Here is a 14,760-nt window from a genome sequence, read left to right on the forward strand (position 1 = left end):
CGCCGACGGACTCGGGTGACGACGCGGATGTGCAGTTTCTATTCGAGCGGCGTTCTACCCTCACGGGGCGCGATGAAGCAGAGTCGGGCCCGGACGAAGATGGCCCGGGCAGCGAGGCAGACGATAACGACGCAATCCCCGACGAGATGAACCCGCTACGGGATCTCCGTGCCGTTCTTCATATTGCGGACGATTCGGAGATTTGGGAGAGGACGTGCAGGTTCTTCTGTCACGACAAAGCACGTACGGCATACGACCAGGGCGTCAAGCTGCTCGGAACGACCCTGTGCCTTCACCCTCACCAGATGGAGGCGGTCTACGCGCTGTTGCAGCGGAGCTTTGGCGGGCACTTCAACGGCGGCATCGTGGCGCTCGACACTGGGCTGGGGAAAACCATCGTCAGCCTGGCTGCGGTCGCCGTCATAAGGCTGGTGGAACTCAACCACTACGAGGTTAGACAGGAGTGGAGTACCACCGCGACTGACAACGCAGGAGTCACTATGCATCGCCGGCATAACCCCAGGGTGTCACAGGCCCTTATCCCTCGGGCAACCCATGGAGCATCGAGTGCTGCTGCGTAGCCAACTCATTCAGCTCGGACATCGCCCGGCAGCTAGGACCTGGTCCGTCGCTCGTTTTTACACCGTCTAGCGTTGCCGGCCAGTTCGCCCAGGAGGCCGAGCGGTATTTCGAGCAGGAGGTAGAGCGGCCCGGATCGGACAACGGCCAGTATAGCCGTCAACGGTTTTCGTTCGTAGACACTGTCGACCTAAGCACAGGCTCCACCCTTTCACGAGACATCCAAAGCGACATCTTGACGCATTTCCTAGGTGCACGACCCGTCTACGCTCTACCCAAGAAGGGGCACCAGGCGACGGCGCCTATGCTTGTCCCGGGTTCGGGTTCCAAGATAGGGTATACAGCAAACCAAGCGCAGCGGCTCTTTCTCAGGCACCGGCTCGTGGTCGTAGGTAGCAGCCCGGCATCTCTTTCGTCAAAGGGCGGTAACCGCAACTGCTTTGCCCGGGCCTACGACTTGGCGCAGCAGCAGAGAAAGTCGCTACGGCTGTACATTGCCTCGTAGGCGGTGGCACCTAGGTTCGTCGTCCTAGACGAGTTCCACCTTGTTAAGCGTACCTCGACTGTCGTCTATAAGACACTGCAGCAGCTCCGGAGTCAAGCCGGCCCGTCTAACCGCTTCAAGCTGGGGGCACTAAGCGCAACGCCGATCTCCGTATCGCTATAGCAAAGCCTCAAGGAGGTGCTGTCGCTCATCGTACCGCCTGACGACTTGACCGTGTTCTATACCGCCGCGCAGACGATCGACGCTGCTATAAAGACCGGCCTACCGAGAGACATAGACAAATACCAGGAGGCCATAAATACGTGCTCCGACCTACTCGGGCGAGTCATGACGCTCCGCACGACAACCGACCTCTTCCACAGTCAGGTGCTGCTGCCGCTCCTGCCGCTCCGCCACGAACGAATCCCTTGCAGATCTGCGAGGGCACAGCAGGAGGACTTCAAGCGCAAGATGGGCTTGCTAACGACCGCATGGAGCCAGGAGGCCCGCGCCAAGTTTGAGAAACAAATGCACGTGATCAACACTGCGATGCGGGATCACTTCTTTCAGTTTGCCTGCTTTAACCAGTCGTTCATACGGACACTCTGGCTTGGGTCGTTTCCAGGCATTGTCGACCTGCCCGACAATCTCTTGTCGGACCCAGCCGCATGGCTGAACAGCAATACAATAAAGGGTGCCATCACTACGAAGGAGGGCCGTAACAACCATATTGTCGGCCAATACATCGACGTCATCACCCGCGGCAGCGGAAAAATAGAGCAGCTCCAGCGCTGCCTCGATCGAGCTCTCCATGACGTGGATATAGGCGATACGGGAATTGCCAGCCAAGCGCCGCTGAAGAAGTACGCCTGCGTCTTCGCCTCGCGTCCGGGAGTCGCACTCATCATCGCCGCGTACGCGGACAAGCACTGGGCGAGCCAGTGGGAGGTTGTCCTGGTGCTCTCGGCGGCCACCGCAGACGGGAAGAAGGCCATCGAATGTGCTTTCCGAGACATTCCGATTGGCTGCCCGGCAAAGCCCACGCTCTTCATTGCGACTGTCGGCACCTGCGGCACCGGCCTCGACAGCCTCAAGAAGGCGAACCACGCCATCCTCTTTGACCTGCCGTTCGTCGAGTCCGATTCGAAGCAGGCCTGTGGCCGCGTCTGGAGACGCGGCCAGCGGTTTCCTTGCTACTGGACCGAGCTCTAGGCAGAAGATAGCGAGGCTGAGACCCTGATCAACGAGCGCCACGAGAAGCGGACGGACGCTTTTCGGCGCATTCTGGGTCACCGAGGTGGCGACAGCAGTAAGGCAGAAGGTGGCGGCCAGTGATGGAAGGGGTGTGTGTCAGGGAGTGGGTTCGAGGGATATTCAAGGGCCACTGCGTCGAGGGTCTAGGTAATAGCTACGTCACTTTGAGAAATAAACATTGTCTCGCACTGTCCCTACCAGACACCCACCCCAACTAAGTTACTAGACGGTCGGACCTAAGGTATAGCTGATCGGTATACGCAGGTCCATCAACATGCTCTTTGGGTCAGCGGCAAGATCAGTGATAGGGGCGGCACGCTCTTGGACACGCTGTGCCTCGCATGGGCTGAGTGCAGGCTTAACCAACTGTCGTATGAACCTGAGTGCAGGAGGACAGATAGAGGTGGCTTGGGTTCCTACTATGGACGACCCCGACCAAGGCGAAATGCGCGAGGACGGCGACGGCATCTGCCACTAGAAGCATGTCCTCTAGCTCCGCATGCACAGAGTCCTTTGAACAATCGCCCCATCACGATCTTATTATTTGTACACCTGTAACCTGGTTGCCACCCTACCCTTAGACATCCCCTTCGTGCCCATCTGCGATCGCCGCATTTCCGTTAACCCCCCGCCTTCTTGAGATGGAACATGCAAAGAATGTATTTGTAGCCAGTGTAATTCGTCAAGGCTCGACGGTCACTGCTGTCTCCTGAAACCGTCCTGCACCGGCCCGTTCATCTGGTTCTGGATGATGGTATGATACTGTCTATCTGTCTATCCTGGCGCTCGAACCACTCGCTTATGATGCTTGGCACAGGTAAGCATTCCTTCGACCTGCATCTTAACGCGAATGCCCCTCATCCATTGCGACCTTGGCCGCGCCAGCGATGACTTCGCCAACGACCTCCAACTCGTCGGAAGGCCGGCGACGCCTGCCTCTTCTGAGGGCGAGTGTCAGGCCGAGCTGGTATTCGAGATTTGTCAGTTCCGTACGTGCACATGGCATTGCTGACCCTTCGCAGGTTTGGCTAGACATTTCCACGGTTGAGGAAATCCTCGACCACATCATCAGATCTCGATAAAGTGGCACCGGACTGATTCTCGGCTTCAACTGGCAGGCGAGCCAAGTGGACGATCTTCCTGAGCAGCTAGACGCCCGGCTGATCGAACTCGACCAAACGAAAATCCGACGATTCGAATACGATTACGAAACTGAGACGGTATATCTTGACATTATGAGCGAGTTCCCGTTTCATTATCAGGTTCAAACCGGTCTCCGCGACTAACTCAGGGCTTCTCTTGGGAAGTTGCTTGTCGCCACCGAGGATACCACGATTCGTGACCTGATACGGTCCGCCAAGGAACAAGGCACGGCTTCTATTAAGGACGAGAACAAACTCCGTAAGCAAGCTGATTTTTCGTTCGGTCAGGTCGGTACCCTGCCATCTCTGGTTTGCGAGGTCTCGTAGAGCGAGACACGCCAACATGTGGAGAGGAAGGCGCGCCAATACATCGTTTCGTCGGACGGCAAGATCCGAGCTATTCTCATCCTTGATCTTCAATACCCTGGCATGAAGAAGGCATAGGTAAGCTTGCAGGCAGCGGACGACTCTGCGAGCCACTGGATCTTGCATCACGAACTCTATCATGACGATGACCTCGATCAACAACCTGTGGGGGCAAGTTGATCTTTATCTCTCCGACTTTGTCGGTCTTGCTAGTTTACCAGCAGCCTATTGTCGCCCCTTCACCGCTGAGTTGGCTGCTGGAATCAAGAGGTTTGCCGTCCTTCTGTCTGAGACGACATAATAAATCTAACCCTCCAACAGAAACCCGACGATCAGTCTGACATACGAGCGACTGAGGGCCATCTTTCGCTGGGCTCGCTATCTACACACCCTGAAAGAGTTCTCCCAAGAGGTTGGTGACGAGGAGGAAAGCCCATACGAGGAGATAGAGCGGCGTCTGGCTGAAGAGCGCATGGAGACCGAGCGACGTGTGGCTGAAGCGCGCAACGAGGAGCGCATCGAGGTGGAGCGGCGTTTGGCTGAAGAGCGCATTAAGATGGAGAGACATATCACCGCTGAGATCGAGCGACGTATTACCATGGAGACTGCGCGTCGTGTGGCTGCAGCTCGCTCTGAAGCCGGGTAGCAGTTCGCGAAGCTCTCGTAATCCGGTTGAGAGAATGGATGGATGGATGGATGGATGGATTTCATTTCGCCCGGAGGCACTGAGCCCCTAGTGCCTTGGCACGCTAAATACATACAATTCGGACCGCTTCTCCCATAATCTCGTGCAAGCTTGAGAGAATGGACTGACGTTGGAAAGCAGCGGATGAAGGAACACCACGTGCAGAGGCGGTGAACCCTACCCTTTAGTTGCGATCTAGCCTGGTTGGCGGGACAACTGCCCAAGTGGGTAATAAGTTCAGATCAGCCAATGTCGCGAAATGCTTAAACAACCCATCGGTCGGCTCTTGCCCGTGCTTTTCAATTCCATAATGACGACAAAAGTGCACAAGATGCAACTGCGTCCCGCTGCAAACGAGCCCGAATCTCAGCGAAACAACAGTCCAGGTCATCGGCATTGGTAGCCTGGGCAAGATCTTCAGTTGCGCGTTCGGCCTAATCAACAATGAGCGCTAGGAAGGTTTTGACTGGCTGATGGACCAAATCGACACTATTCGCAGGGGCATTGGCGCCAGCCCTCCCACGATCAGTATTACCAACTACGACCATGCCATGCGGGCGGCTGTTGCCCGGGTCTTTCCGAATGCGAAGCCACAGATCTGCATCTTCCACGTCAACAAGAACGTGGTTTTGCATATCAAGCGCAAGTGGGATAAGCAGGCTGCAGCCGCAGTCGCTACGGCGCAGGCTCACGCCGAATTCGCAAGATGTGTCAGTGAAGGACAGTTCACCGCCTTCCTAATTGGCCTATAACAGTACTAGTCTTCCTACCCACCGCCTGGCGCACCGCCTACCTAAATTAGCCATCCTGACTCTTCTTGCTCACCGCCTGTCGCACCGCCTTCCTGGTTGGCTTATGATTGTAACCTGTCTCCTGCCCACCGCCTCTCACACCGCCTACCAACTTAGCCAGCCGCTTTATTTGTTGCTCACCGCCTAAATACCACCGGTCAGGTAGCCTCGATTGGCTTTGAACACGATTGGCTGAGTCAGACACGTCTAGTCGCGCACCCTCTTACAGACGCGGTTGCCCAGGCACCGCCAAATGCGTCGAATTCAGCATACCTACGCTTGCCCCTTAAACTCGTTGGGCCTCAGAGTCTGCGATACGTCCTGAGGCCTCAGATCAACGCGAAGGGTTGCGGCGCCGCACCGGGCGAACCGGCGCTTGTGTGCCAAACCGGTTGCGGCGACGCCTTGGGAAATATCCAAGGGGCGTCAGAAGCATCCCAATGGACGGATGGGTAAGGCGCTAGCTCCAACGCAGGTGGTAACGCGCGAAGCTAGGTCTGTATGTCGTGGGAAAGGGGGCGGCTGGGAGCGTACTGCCGCAACACAGTTTCGCGACTGCTCCCCTCGCGGGCCTTGCCATCGACCGTCTGTGGCCCCTATTCGACAAATGAAGAGTCAATGCCACCGCGGCACAATAGGCTCAAAACAGCGTCAATGGGCAAAATGTTCCACAACAGGTCGGACGTTGGCTATATAACAGCAGACCCTCTTCCCTCCTGCGCCTCCTCTTTCTTTCTCTGGGATCTTCCTCTTCCCAACGTCTAGTCATTACGGGGCAATGATGATCCACGTCGAGCCTCAGTCCTACGATTATCTCGACGCGATCGCGCACGCGCTCCGCTGTGCGCGGAAAGTGGTGGTCTTGACGGGAGCTGGTATCAGCACCGCCGCAGGAATACCAGTTCGTGGACTGTTTTCCCATGCGTTCGATACCCGAACTCACTTTTCGCAGGATTACCGGTCCAGAGGCGGTCTGTACGCAGAGCACGACACCTTTTGCGCAGCGGCGCTGAGAGATCCGCGGAGGAGGGCAGACAGTTTCAGGTCTGCCCTTCATCTCTACAAGCTTGCCAAGGACAGCAAACCGACCGAGGCGCACACATTCGTGACTCAGCTGCGCAATGTGGGAAAACTCTTGCGATGCTATACCCAAAATGTCGATCAGCTTCACGAACGAGCTGGTCTGTCGACCGGTCTGGTAGAGAACGTGAAGTGTGTTCCTCTGCACGGAACTATCGATAGCTTACGATGCAGCAATTGCTGCAAAACACTCGCATGGACGGAGAAACTGCAGGCTAGAGTCACAGTTGGCCAAGAAATTCCCTGTCCTGGCTGCCTAGATGCCCCCCGACGACCTGGCGCGCCGCCGAGGCGATCAAGCACTATCGGCCGGTTACGGCCTAATATAGTGTATTTGGAAGAAGAGCATCCGCAAGGCGAAGACATCGCGGAACTCATTAATCGCGACGTATCAGCGGGCCCCGACACGGTCCTGATTTTTGGAACAAGCTTCGAGGTTAGCGGACCGTGGGACCTGGTCAAACGGTTCGCCAAGGTGGCCGGTGCAAACGGCGGGAAGGTGATCTATGTCAATCGCACGAAGGCATCGCGGCAAGGATGGAAGCATGTTTTTGACTATTGGGTTGAGTGGGAGTGTGACAGTTGGGTCCAGGACTTGATGAGCAGAGGTCTTGGTCCTCTTCCGACACAGCGGCTTTCTCTTACTCTCGGCGGCCGCGTGGCAAAGCGGCCTCGCGGGAGGCAGAGGAGAAAGGCGGAGGATGAGCCGGGCTCTAGCTTCAGCAATCCTATTCTTTTGAGTTAGATCTAGGGTGCCATGCCAGATCCAGTAACAATCTTTTTTCGCTACATATAAACGATTCACGTTCTTCGAGGTGGCTTTGCTTTGGTACCATTTCGCTTCCTGGGTGAAGCCCTTGACCTAATGTTTACTAACCTTGACTTTTGTTCGGGCATGCTGTTGCTAAACCCATAAACGGGCTGTCTGAATCGGGTATAGCGCCTCTTCTCTACGTCGCGTCCGTATGGGAGACCAAGATTGTTCCGACCTTATCCTCCTTTCTCGGACAGCACCGCCCATGCGACTCCAAGCTCAAAGGGCATAACCCTCCCGACAGACCGACCACGGCGGCCTACGCTGGAGCTGAAGGTGATACCCTTTAACGTACGTGATTGGCTGTGATGGCGGCAAATCGCCCAGCCGCAGCTTTCAGCTTCCACACAGCCGCGCAGTCGTCAATTCTTTGTAAGAAGCCATACGCGGAAAAGGCCTTAGGAAATTGCTAAATGAGCGGGTGAAGAGCATTCTGTATCGTGGCCCAGCCTCGCGCGCCCCTCCCTACGCTGTCTACCAGTTTGTCGAGACCCGACGCCCGAATTGGTAGTCTTGAGACTTACCCTGAGAGGCATGAACGCTCTGGCTAGCCACGGGTGCGGGCAACTGGTCGGAGGCGCAATAACAAAAGATTAAGATAACGAGCCACCTTAGGAACGAAGTGACATTGGCTATCTGAACTACCCAATTGACTCCCGACCCTCTATCCCCGAGGGTCGCGGTATTGGGTTAGCTAAGCGTCTCGCTTAGCGGCGAATATAGCCGCGTGACCCGCTATTCCGACGCTGGATCCGTCTGGACCTCTTTGAGCCTCTCGGCGCCTTCGCAGGATCTCTCCGAGCGGTCTCTTTGAGCCGAGATGACCGTCGCCGCCGACGGGCCCGGTGATGCACGGCAGGTAAGAGGGTGGTCGAAGCATTGCCGTTCGCCGGCTGCCCGGAAGCGGCTCCTTCCGCCGCCTCCTCCCGTTGTATTGGCGATCCTTCTTCCATTAGTTACGGTCAGAGAGGCTGGCTACCACGCACTTGCACGGTTTCTCTCCCGGATCCGGGCTAAAGCCTTGAAGAAATTTTCCGAGAGAGTCTTGTCCCTCCTCAGCTCGTCGGCAACCCTACCGAGCACGTCGAGAGATGGGAATTCATTATCGTCTAAATCATCGCCGGAGACCGGGTCTTGATAAACCTCTCGGGTTGGCATGGCCGCTTGAGTTACGTAGCCTGCTGCTATCGTGGTTGTATAAAACCTGGAGACGAAAACTATCAAGGAAGGACATCTAGACCGCTGGGAGCTGGGAGGAAAGATGTGAAGGAGGAGATCTGCTAGGGACCTTCCAATGGCGCTGTCGGCATATTTAGATCTGTCTGGCCCGCTGGCCTCGGACTCCTACCCGTCTCCGCCAATAGTCCACCGTCGTCAGTACGTATCGTCTGGCTTTAAGATGCTACGCCACCCAAATTGAAGCAAGCCGCCAGACCTCAAGGGTGCAAGAAGGAAACAAATCCCTAATGGACGAGGCAGGCATCCGGCATGGTCTTGCCCTGAAGGCACACTTCCGCGGACACACCATTCCTCCGCCATTTGTCGACACTCCGCGCGAAGCAGCCGGTGATCGCAGGCATTACTAGCCCCCCTTTCCCCCACCTAACACACACACATACATACACACATGGTCGCTGCAGGTCGGCGACCCACCAAGGCCCTTCCCCCTTCCCCCCCCCTCCCTCCCCTTTCTCTTTCCCCCGTTTGGTGACTCCTCAGTAACTGCGCGCGAAGCAGCCGGTGATCGCGGGCGTTACTATCCCCGCCTCCCTTACCACACAAACACACACACATGGTCGCTGCAGGTCGGCGACCTGCCAAGGCCCTCCCCCCAACCCCCCCTTTCTTCGGTGACTCCTCGGTAACTCTTCGCTGCCCCAGCCTAGGCATGGTCGAGGCACGCCGCGCTGACCAACTGTCCTAGAGATAGCGTTCTACTGGTTGAAGCCGCGTCCTCATACCGCCGGTCATCTGCAAGAATCAGGTTTTTCGTCGGGGCCTGCATCAGCAGACCGCCGGCTACTATCGTTACCGTATCATGTTCTTCCCTGGGGCCCGCACGACCGCCCTTCTCTTGGCTTGGTGATCCTTTGTCTCTCAATCAGGGAGCCAGAGCCACACTCCGGAGCCCTGCCCACGCAGTCCCCCCGCGGCGTGAGGACTGCTCTCGCTCTCGCTTTCGTGCGCCTGCTCAATGAATAAGCGTCTAAGGAATACAGAGTCTTGCGTTGAAAACAGGGTACAGCCTTAGATACATAATGGGGAAGGCGAAAACGGCTGGGACACTTGGAGACCGTAACCATCCTGAGTTGCAATGTGTGGATAATCGGCTGGAGTGACGAGGGCGCCTACGGTAGGTGCGCCTCCGTCCGCGACAAGCACGCACGCGGCGCGACTTCGCCATTGGCCAGAGTACGGGAGGAGAAAGGGGGGAGACAGGTGGGAAACAGCCCCCCCCCTGCCTCCCGCCTTCCGAGGAGGGATCTTAGCCGGGCGATGAGGGAGCGCGCGTTGGTAACGGGGGCAGGGCGGCGGCGCATGGTGCACGTCGGTTGCACGTGTGTATACGCTGCGTTTCCCATTGGCCGACCAAAGTAAGACTTGGAACCCGAGATGCAGGAGGAAAATAAAAAGAGGAAGTTGGAAATGAGCAAGCGGGTGAGGGCGCGGTGTATTTATGAAGACCCGGCGACTTGAGTAGTGAAGGGCCGGTACCCAGGCTCGCCGGTCGGGGTACGAGATGGTGGTCCGAGCGCTGGACCTGACCGGCCTGGCCCGGTGGGTCGCGCAGGGGAGAGCGGAGCAATCAGAATTCGGCAGTCCCGACCACGGCACCTGTATTCCAAGGCAACCGGCATGCTGCATCCCAATATTCGTCGTGCCGACCGAAGCATCCTTGATCCACAAAAGACCGATGCTCTTCTTTCAAACAGGCACCTCTACCTCCGGAACCCCTTGATCCTGGCACTCAACCGATACCGATCTAATTGCTTCTCGGCTGTACATGAGTGGTTCAAGAACCACCATTTCGTTGAGGTTAGCGCACCTTTGATCACCCATTCCATACTCTACGAGCCGAATTCCGCCATTCAAGTCTCGAATTTAAGAACGAGCAAGACACTGTTCCTGTCCCAGTGCGCTGGTTTCTACCTCGAAGCTGCTGCACATGCCCACGAACGGGTGTACAACCTCGGGCCCAGCTTCAGAAACGAAAGCAGAACTAACCGTCATCTCATGGAGTACTGGCATGTCAAGGCGGAGCTTTGCTCCGGGAATATGGATGATATCATGGATTTGGTTGAGATCTTCCTGCACGACGTTTTCACGGCCCTGCTCAAGCATACGAAGGACGTCACAGCTCTTCTTGGAACACAGCAGCCAGGAATACAGATCCCCTTCGCGCGCATCACCTACCGAGAGGCTCTCGAGTTGCTCAACAGCAGAGGTCATCAGGTTTCTTTTGGCCAAAATATTTCTAAGCCGGCCGAGGATCTCCTGACCAGCCACTTTGGTGGACCCGTTTGGCTGACGCACAAACCCCGCGGGCTCGAGCCGTTTCCTTACTGCGTGTGCCCTGACGACGAGGAATTGACAATGACGGCAGACTTGATTTCGTCGGGGGGTTTCGGTGAGATATGTGGCGTGGCTGAGAAGTCCTTTTCCAGGCAAGACCTCGAGTTGCGGCTTCAGGAGAAGGGAAAGTCAGAGATGCAGGACATGTATGGGTGGGTGCTACAATCTCGGGACTTTGGCATGGTTCCGCACACGGCGTTTGGTATGGGTTTCGAAAGGATGTTAAGATGGTTTTGTGGCGTAGGCCACGTGAAGGACATGGTCCCCTTCCCCCGAATTTTTGGCCGCGACCCGACTCCGTGAGGGCTAGGAAGGGTGTGCTGGCAGATCATCTGTTGCGTGGGCCCACCTATTGGTGGCCCGAGCTGTCCAGGCAGCCTCACGTCTGCCCTGCATCTCGCATGCAGGTTTTTCCGGCTTAGCACCTGAGAGAGCAAGACATCGAATACCATCAGTTCGTTGCTCTTAGTCCCATCATCTGATGTAATTCGCTCTGTGGCGCGCTTCCTCGGCAGTCCCTTCTGCTCCCCGCCCGCCGGCGGCGGTCGTGCTGGGTTCCAAGGTCCAATTGTTCCAAAAATGAGGACCAGAGGGTGGACTCAACCGAGTTCATGTCATTGGGCTCGCGCGCACGGACCTCCTCGGGGACGAAGGTCGCGTCAGACAGGCCAGGGAATGTAATCAAGCCAGTGGATGTGAGAAGGATGCCTCGTCCAAGTTTTTTCCGTTATCCTTCGCCCAGCGCAGTCGAGCCTCGTTCTGCGCTGCGTACCAATTGACAACGACGCCCCACATCTGTTGTGGAGTGAGCTGCAGGATCCCGGCAGGAAGGGTGGCCTTGGTCACCGGAAAGATGGGCGGGATCAGCTGCTGGGGGGCTCTGACCTGTCCGTCGTCATGCCTCCCTGGGGTGGAGCCAGACGCCTGGGAGGGTTGAGAACGGTCAGGTGAGGCTGAGATCCGTGAGGTCGCCCGAGCAATGGAGGCTTCAACCGAGACGACTGACACCAATGTGCGCTCACTTCCAGTAGGGCCGCGCACTGCCAAAATGGGTAACTCCCGATCGAACGATATCTTGAGCTTGGCGACCAGATCAGCGACGTCAGGAGGGAGTTGCGCCTGTCCTCTGAACTGGATAGGTCCAACCACGGGCTCTAGCCTGGTCTTAGGCTCACAGGACTTCTGGCCAACACGCAGTTGGATCTGGTGTTCATTTGGACCCCATTCCCTGACAAGCGCTGGACGCTTCTGCTTTGGTTCCTTCAGCCGGAGGGCTTTTCGCTGAGGCTCAGGGATCCAGGAGAACGGGACCCAGAGTGTCCGAGGCAAGTTTTTAGTGACATGTCCAGTGGGGTCCATCATAGACATCAACGGGAGCACCGGGAAGTACAAAGACCTCCAGTCTGGCTGACAGACGGTTGAGTGGGCTTCCGGTGTACGGGCAAGGAACCCGTGGCTGTATTGACCTGCAGCAAGGTCCTCCATGGTTGATCCTCGGATGAACGAGGGGAGGGTAAGCCCCAGGATGTGGTTCAGGAGGGGCGTCAGGACAGTCACCAACTCCTCCATGAGGAGGTTTGGCTTGGGAGTAAAGTCCCCGGGGTAGAACCTCCTCGGTCGCACGATTTCTCGGACAAACCGGAAGGGGTGGATATTGAAGACCAGCTGGTAGGTCTGGTGGAACGTCTCGTACAGGTGGGCGCACTGCAGGAATTCGTCAAGCGTGACAAACGGGACGGGGTCGTCATATCCCAGACCTTCCTCCCGTCGAAGGGTGCGATCGCCCAACACCCAGATGTACTGGAGGGTTTTCATGATGACAACCTGAGGGTAGAGGGAGGAGGCACTGAGGGTGCTCAGCGATCCAGGTCTCGATGATCTCTGTGGCCCTGACAGGAATGTCTGCTGCAACCATCTTCAAGACAGGCATGGCGAACTTGACAGTGACTGGGGTCGGTGGTGAGTTGTCAAGTGAAACCTTTTTTCCCGTAGGTGAGTATCCAGTGTGCTGGGACAGCGGCAGCGGGAGGCCAGTGTAGGCAAGGATTGCGTCGCGCTCGTTGTCCCTTTGCCAGGCCTCAATGTGACGCTCAGGGACCCTGTACAGTCCCCAGTAGTATGCCCTTGTGGTGGGCGATCATCCCGTCGCGGAGGAGCTCTTGGTGAGGACAAAGGACCCGGCAAACTTGTGTTGGTCGACCTCGAACAGTTTCAGTCCAGTCGCCTTGCCTCCCAGCGATGCGGGGTCGTATGAGCGACCCCTGTGGCCCTTGGAAGTGGTGTCCTTTTTCGCAAACACCAGGGCCAGTGTAAAGGGACACACCCCCACCCAGAAGGCCTTGCCCTCCTTGATCAGGGTCGAGGCGGCCTTGTCTTGAAGCAGTCTGTACCTGTGACCTCCCAGGTGAGTGATGTTCACTGAGACCAGGTTTGAGGGAAGAGTGTGGGGGATGTCAATCCCCTCTACAGGAAGAGCCATCTTGAAGTCGGTTTCGCCTCGGTTTTCTGAACTTTGATCTGGGGCACGAGCTTCGGGTTAAACCAGGTCTGCAGGAAGGCCCTGAATTAAGGGAATCTCAATTGTCTCACGTCCTCCTCCGAATAACTACCTTCTAGGTGAACCTTTCTAGTGATGTGTGTTGCGGGGGGATGTGGTATTGTGTAATTGGAAAGTTGAAGAAAAGGAAATATAAAGTTTGTGGAAGAAAATGTTGGTTCCAGAGTGATGGTGGCATCGTTCGCATTTCGTTGATGTGACGGCGCAGCGCTGTCACATACCAAGCCACACAAGGCCGGGACCAGATCGAAACTGTGGCGAGGAGGGGACTATCACGGGAGGATGCATTGTGAAGTTGGCGCGCTCACAGGGTAGGAGGCGTACACCGTGCGAGACGATGCGAGCTCGACACGGCAGCGACGGCTGCTAAACGCGCAAGGGCGGTCGTCGCGGCGCGTCGAGAACGGCAGCACCGCAAGCGCTGCCGCCGATACGCGCCTTAGCGCCAACGCGAGTGTGGGCACCGTCTAATTATACAACAGCCAATTAGGGTAGGAGCTAAGACAGTCTCGGCATACTCTCGGAAATAGCATAGGGATGGATAGCGTCGTGGTCATCTGCTTTTTTTCCCGCGACGTAGTTAACCGCAGCAATCTGCTGGAAGAGGAGATAGCGTACTGTGGTAGGCTTCCTGGCGATCTATACGGATAAGAGGTCACCCATGCCACCTTCCAGTTCAAGCGAATTGTGACCAATCGTGGCACAAATCTCAGACCTCGGGTCACCGAATGGTTGGGCAGCGTCGAGCCAGACTCGAACCGAGTGCTTGATTGGCTGTTTATGTCATATTGGAGCTAACGGTCTGCGGCACAGCCGGCTTCGCCGTTCTCTTGAACCGGACAGCGCTAACAGAGGCGAAGAGGCACCCGTTTTCGTATCCCGAAACGCCCTGTTTTTTGAGCCCTCTTGCCCCAAAACATAACTTTGTAAGGGCTAGATTAGTAGCTAGGTCGGTGACTAGCGAATCCCGGGTGTTGTCTGTTCTTTTTTGGGGACTACTTCTTAGCGTTCCGCGTGCTTAGCGGGGTCTTCCCGCCCTTGCAGCGGCCTAGCGGCGCAGGAGCCCCACTGTGGGGCGCGGCGCATCAATCCGATCCGCGATCTTCATCGGACCGACCTGCTGACATGATCGAGAACGACTACGTCCGTACATCTGATCGTTTTCGGGAACGACCCCCTGCATACTGAGAGAAACGGAGCTCTCACAACATCTACAAAGGATCGATGACATCCGCGACGATACTCCAAGCCCTGGGGGCAGGGGTTGAAGACTCGACAGGAACAGGCGCGGGACGGGGCGCGCCGCGTCGGGCCGACGCTCTCCAAAGCGGAGAGCATGGTAGAAAAGGCATACTTGCTCCTTGGCTGGTCGCTCCACCCACGGGCCTTGGTGCGTAGAATCAGGATCAGAAGACCGTGTCGCTGATGCTCCCGG

The 14,760-nt window shown here is 56.8% G+C and overlaps 6 protein-coding genes across 6 annotated transcripts; 5 read left to right on the plus strand and 1 right to left on the minus strand.

Moving 5' to 3' along the window:
- The first annotated feature begins 49 nt into the window (after nucleotides 1–49).
- On the plus strand, nucleotides 50–732 carry B0T15DRAFT_187560 (uncharacterized protein). The gene has a single exon (XM_062862400.1). It carries the CDS (start codon nucleotides 147–149, stop codon nucleotides 579–581), a length of 435 nt encoding a protein of 144 aa, XP_062720825.1. The 5' UTR covers nucleotides 50–146; the 3' UTR covers nucleotides 582–732.
- Nucleotides 733–1,411: 679 nt separating this feature from the next.
- Nucleotides 1,412–2,275, plus strand: B0T15DRAFT_574497 (uncharacterized protein; the record flags this gene model as incomplete). Its single annotated transcript, XM_062870954.1, has 1 exon — nucleotides 1,412–2,275. One exon carries the CDS (start codon nucleotides 1,412–1,414, stop codon nucleotides 2,273–2,275), a length of 864 nt encoding a protein of 287 aa, XP_062720826.1.
- An 878-nt stretch (nucleotides 2,276–3,153) lies between these two features.
- On the plus strand, nucleotides 3,154–4,604 carry B0T15DRAFT_567150 (uncharacterized protein). The gene is made up of 7 exons (XM_062870716.1): nucleotides 3,154–3,284; nucleotides 3,402–3,579; nucleotides 3,625–3,777; nucleotides 3,811–3,831; nucleotides 3,904–4,000; nucleotides 4,047–4,095; nucleotides 4,147–4,604. Exons 1-7 carry the CDS (start codon nucleotides 3,205–3,207, stop codon nucleotides 4,469–4,471), a joined length of 903 nt encoding a protein of 300 aa, XP_062720827.1. The 5' UTR covers nucleotides 3,154–3,204; the 3' UTR covers nucleotides 4,472–4,604.
- Nucleotides 4,605–6,082: 1,478 nt separating this feature from the next.
- B0T15DRAFT_397238 (DHS-like NAD/FAD-binding domain-containing protein) lies at nucleotides 6,083–7,126 on the plus strand (the record flags this gene model as incomplete). Its single annotated transcript, XM_062864887.1, has 2 exons — nucleotides 6,083–6,202; nucleotides 6,254–7,126. The coding sequence occupies 2 exons, from the start codon at nucleotides 6,083–6,085 to the stop codon at nucleotides 7,124–7,126; spliced, it is 993 nt and encodes a 330-aa protein (XP_062720828.1).
- A 2,770-nt stretch (nucleotides 7,127–9,896) lies between these two features.
- On the plus strand, nucleotides 9,897–11,260 carry B0T15DRAFT_187698 (uncharacterized protein). The gene has a single exon (XM_062862403.1). The coding sequence runs from the start codon at nucleotides 10,052–10,054 to the stop codon at nucleotides 11,069–11,071; it is 1,020 nt and encodes a 339-aa protein (XP_062720829.1). The 5' UTR covers nucleotides 9,897–10,051; the 3' UTR covers nucleotides 11,072–11,260.
- B0T15DRAFT_187697 (uncharacterized protein) lies at nucleotides 11,261–12,744 on the minus strand. The gene has a single exon (XM_062862402.1). It carries the CDS (start codon nucleotides 12,581–12,583, stop codon nucleotides 11,450–11,452), a length of 1,134 nt encoding a protein of 377 aa, XP_062720830.1. The 5' UTR covers nucleotides 12,584–12,744; the 3' UTR covers nucleotides 11,261–11,449.
- Nucleotides 12,745–14,760: the final 2,016 nt, after the last annotated feature.

Source organism: Chaetomium strumarium, assembly GCF_033439665.1.
Source record: "Chaetomium strumarium strain CBS 333.67 chromosome Unknown B0T15scaffold_4, whole genome shotgun sequence".
Lineage (NCBI taxonomy): Eukaryota > Fungi > Ascomycota > Sordariomycetes > Sordariales > Chaetomiaceae > Chaetomium > Chaetomium strumarium.

Bases quoted from the DNA above. Each gene is read 5' to 3' on its own strand.
- B0T15DRAFT_187697 (XM_062862402.1), bottom strand. From the start codon at position 12,583: ATGAAAACCCTCCAGTACATCTGGGTGTTGGGCGATCGCACCCTTCGA.
- B0T15DRAFT_567150 (XM_062870716.1), top strand. From the start codon at position 3,205: ATGACTTCGCCAACGACCTCCAACTCGTCGGAAGGCCGGCGACGCCTG. The intron at 3,580-3,624 runs GTTCAAACCGGT...TCTCTTGGGAAG, and splicing joins AGTTCCCGTTTCATTATCAG to TTGCTTGTCGCCACCGAGGA. The intron at 3,778-3,810 runs GTCTCGTAGAGC...CAACATGTGGAG, and splicing joins TGCCATCTCTGGTTTGCGAG to AGGAAGGCGCGCCAATACAT.
- B0T15DRAFT_187698 (XM_062862403.1), top strand. From the start codon at position 10,052: ATGCTGCATCCCAATATTCGTCGTGCCGACCGAAGCATCCTTGATCCA.
- B0T15DRAFT_187560 (XM_062862400.1), top strand. From the start codon at position 147: ATGAACCCGCTACGGGATCTCCGTGCCGTTCTTCATATTGCGGACGAT.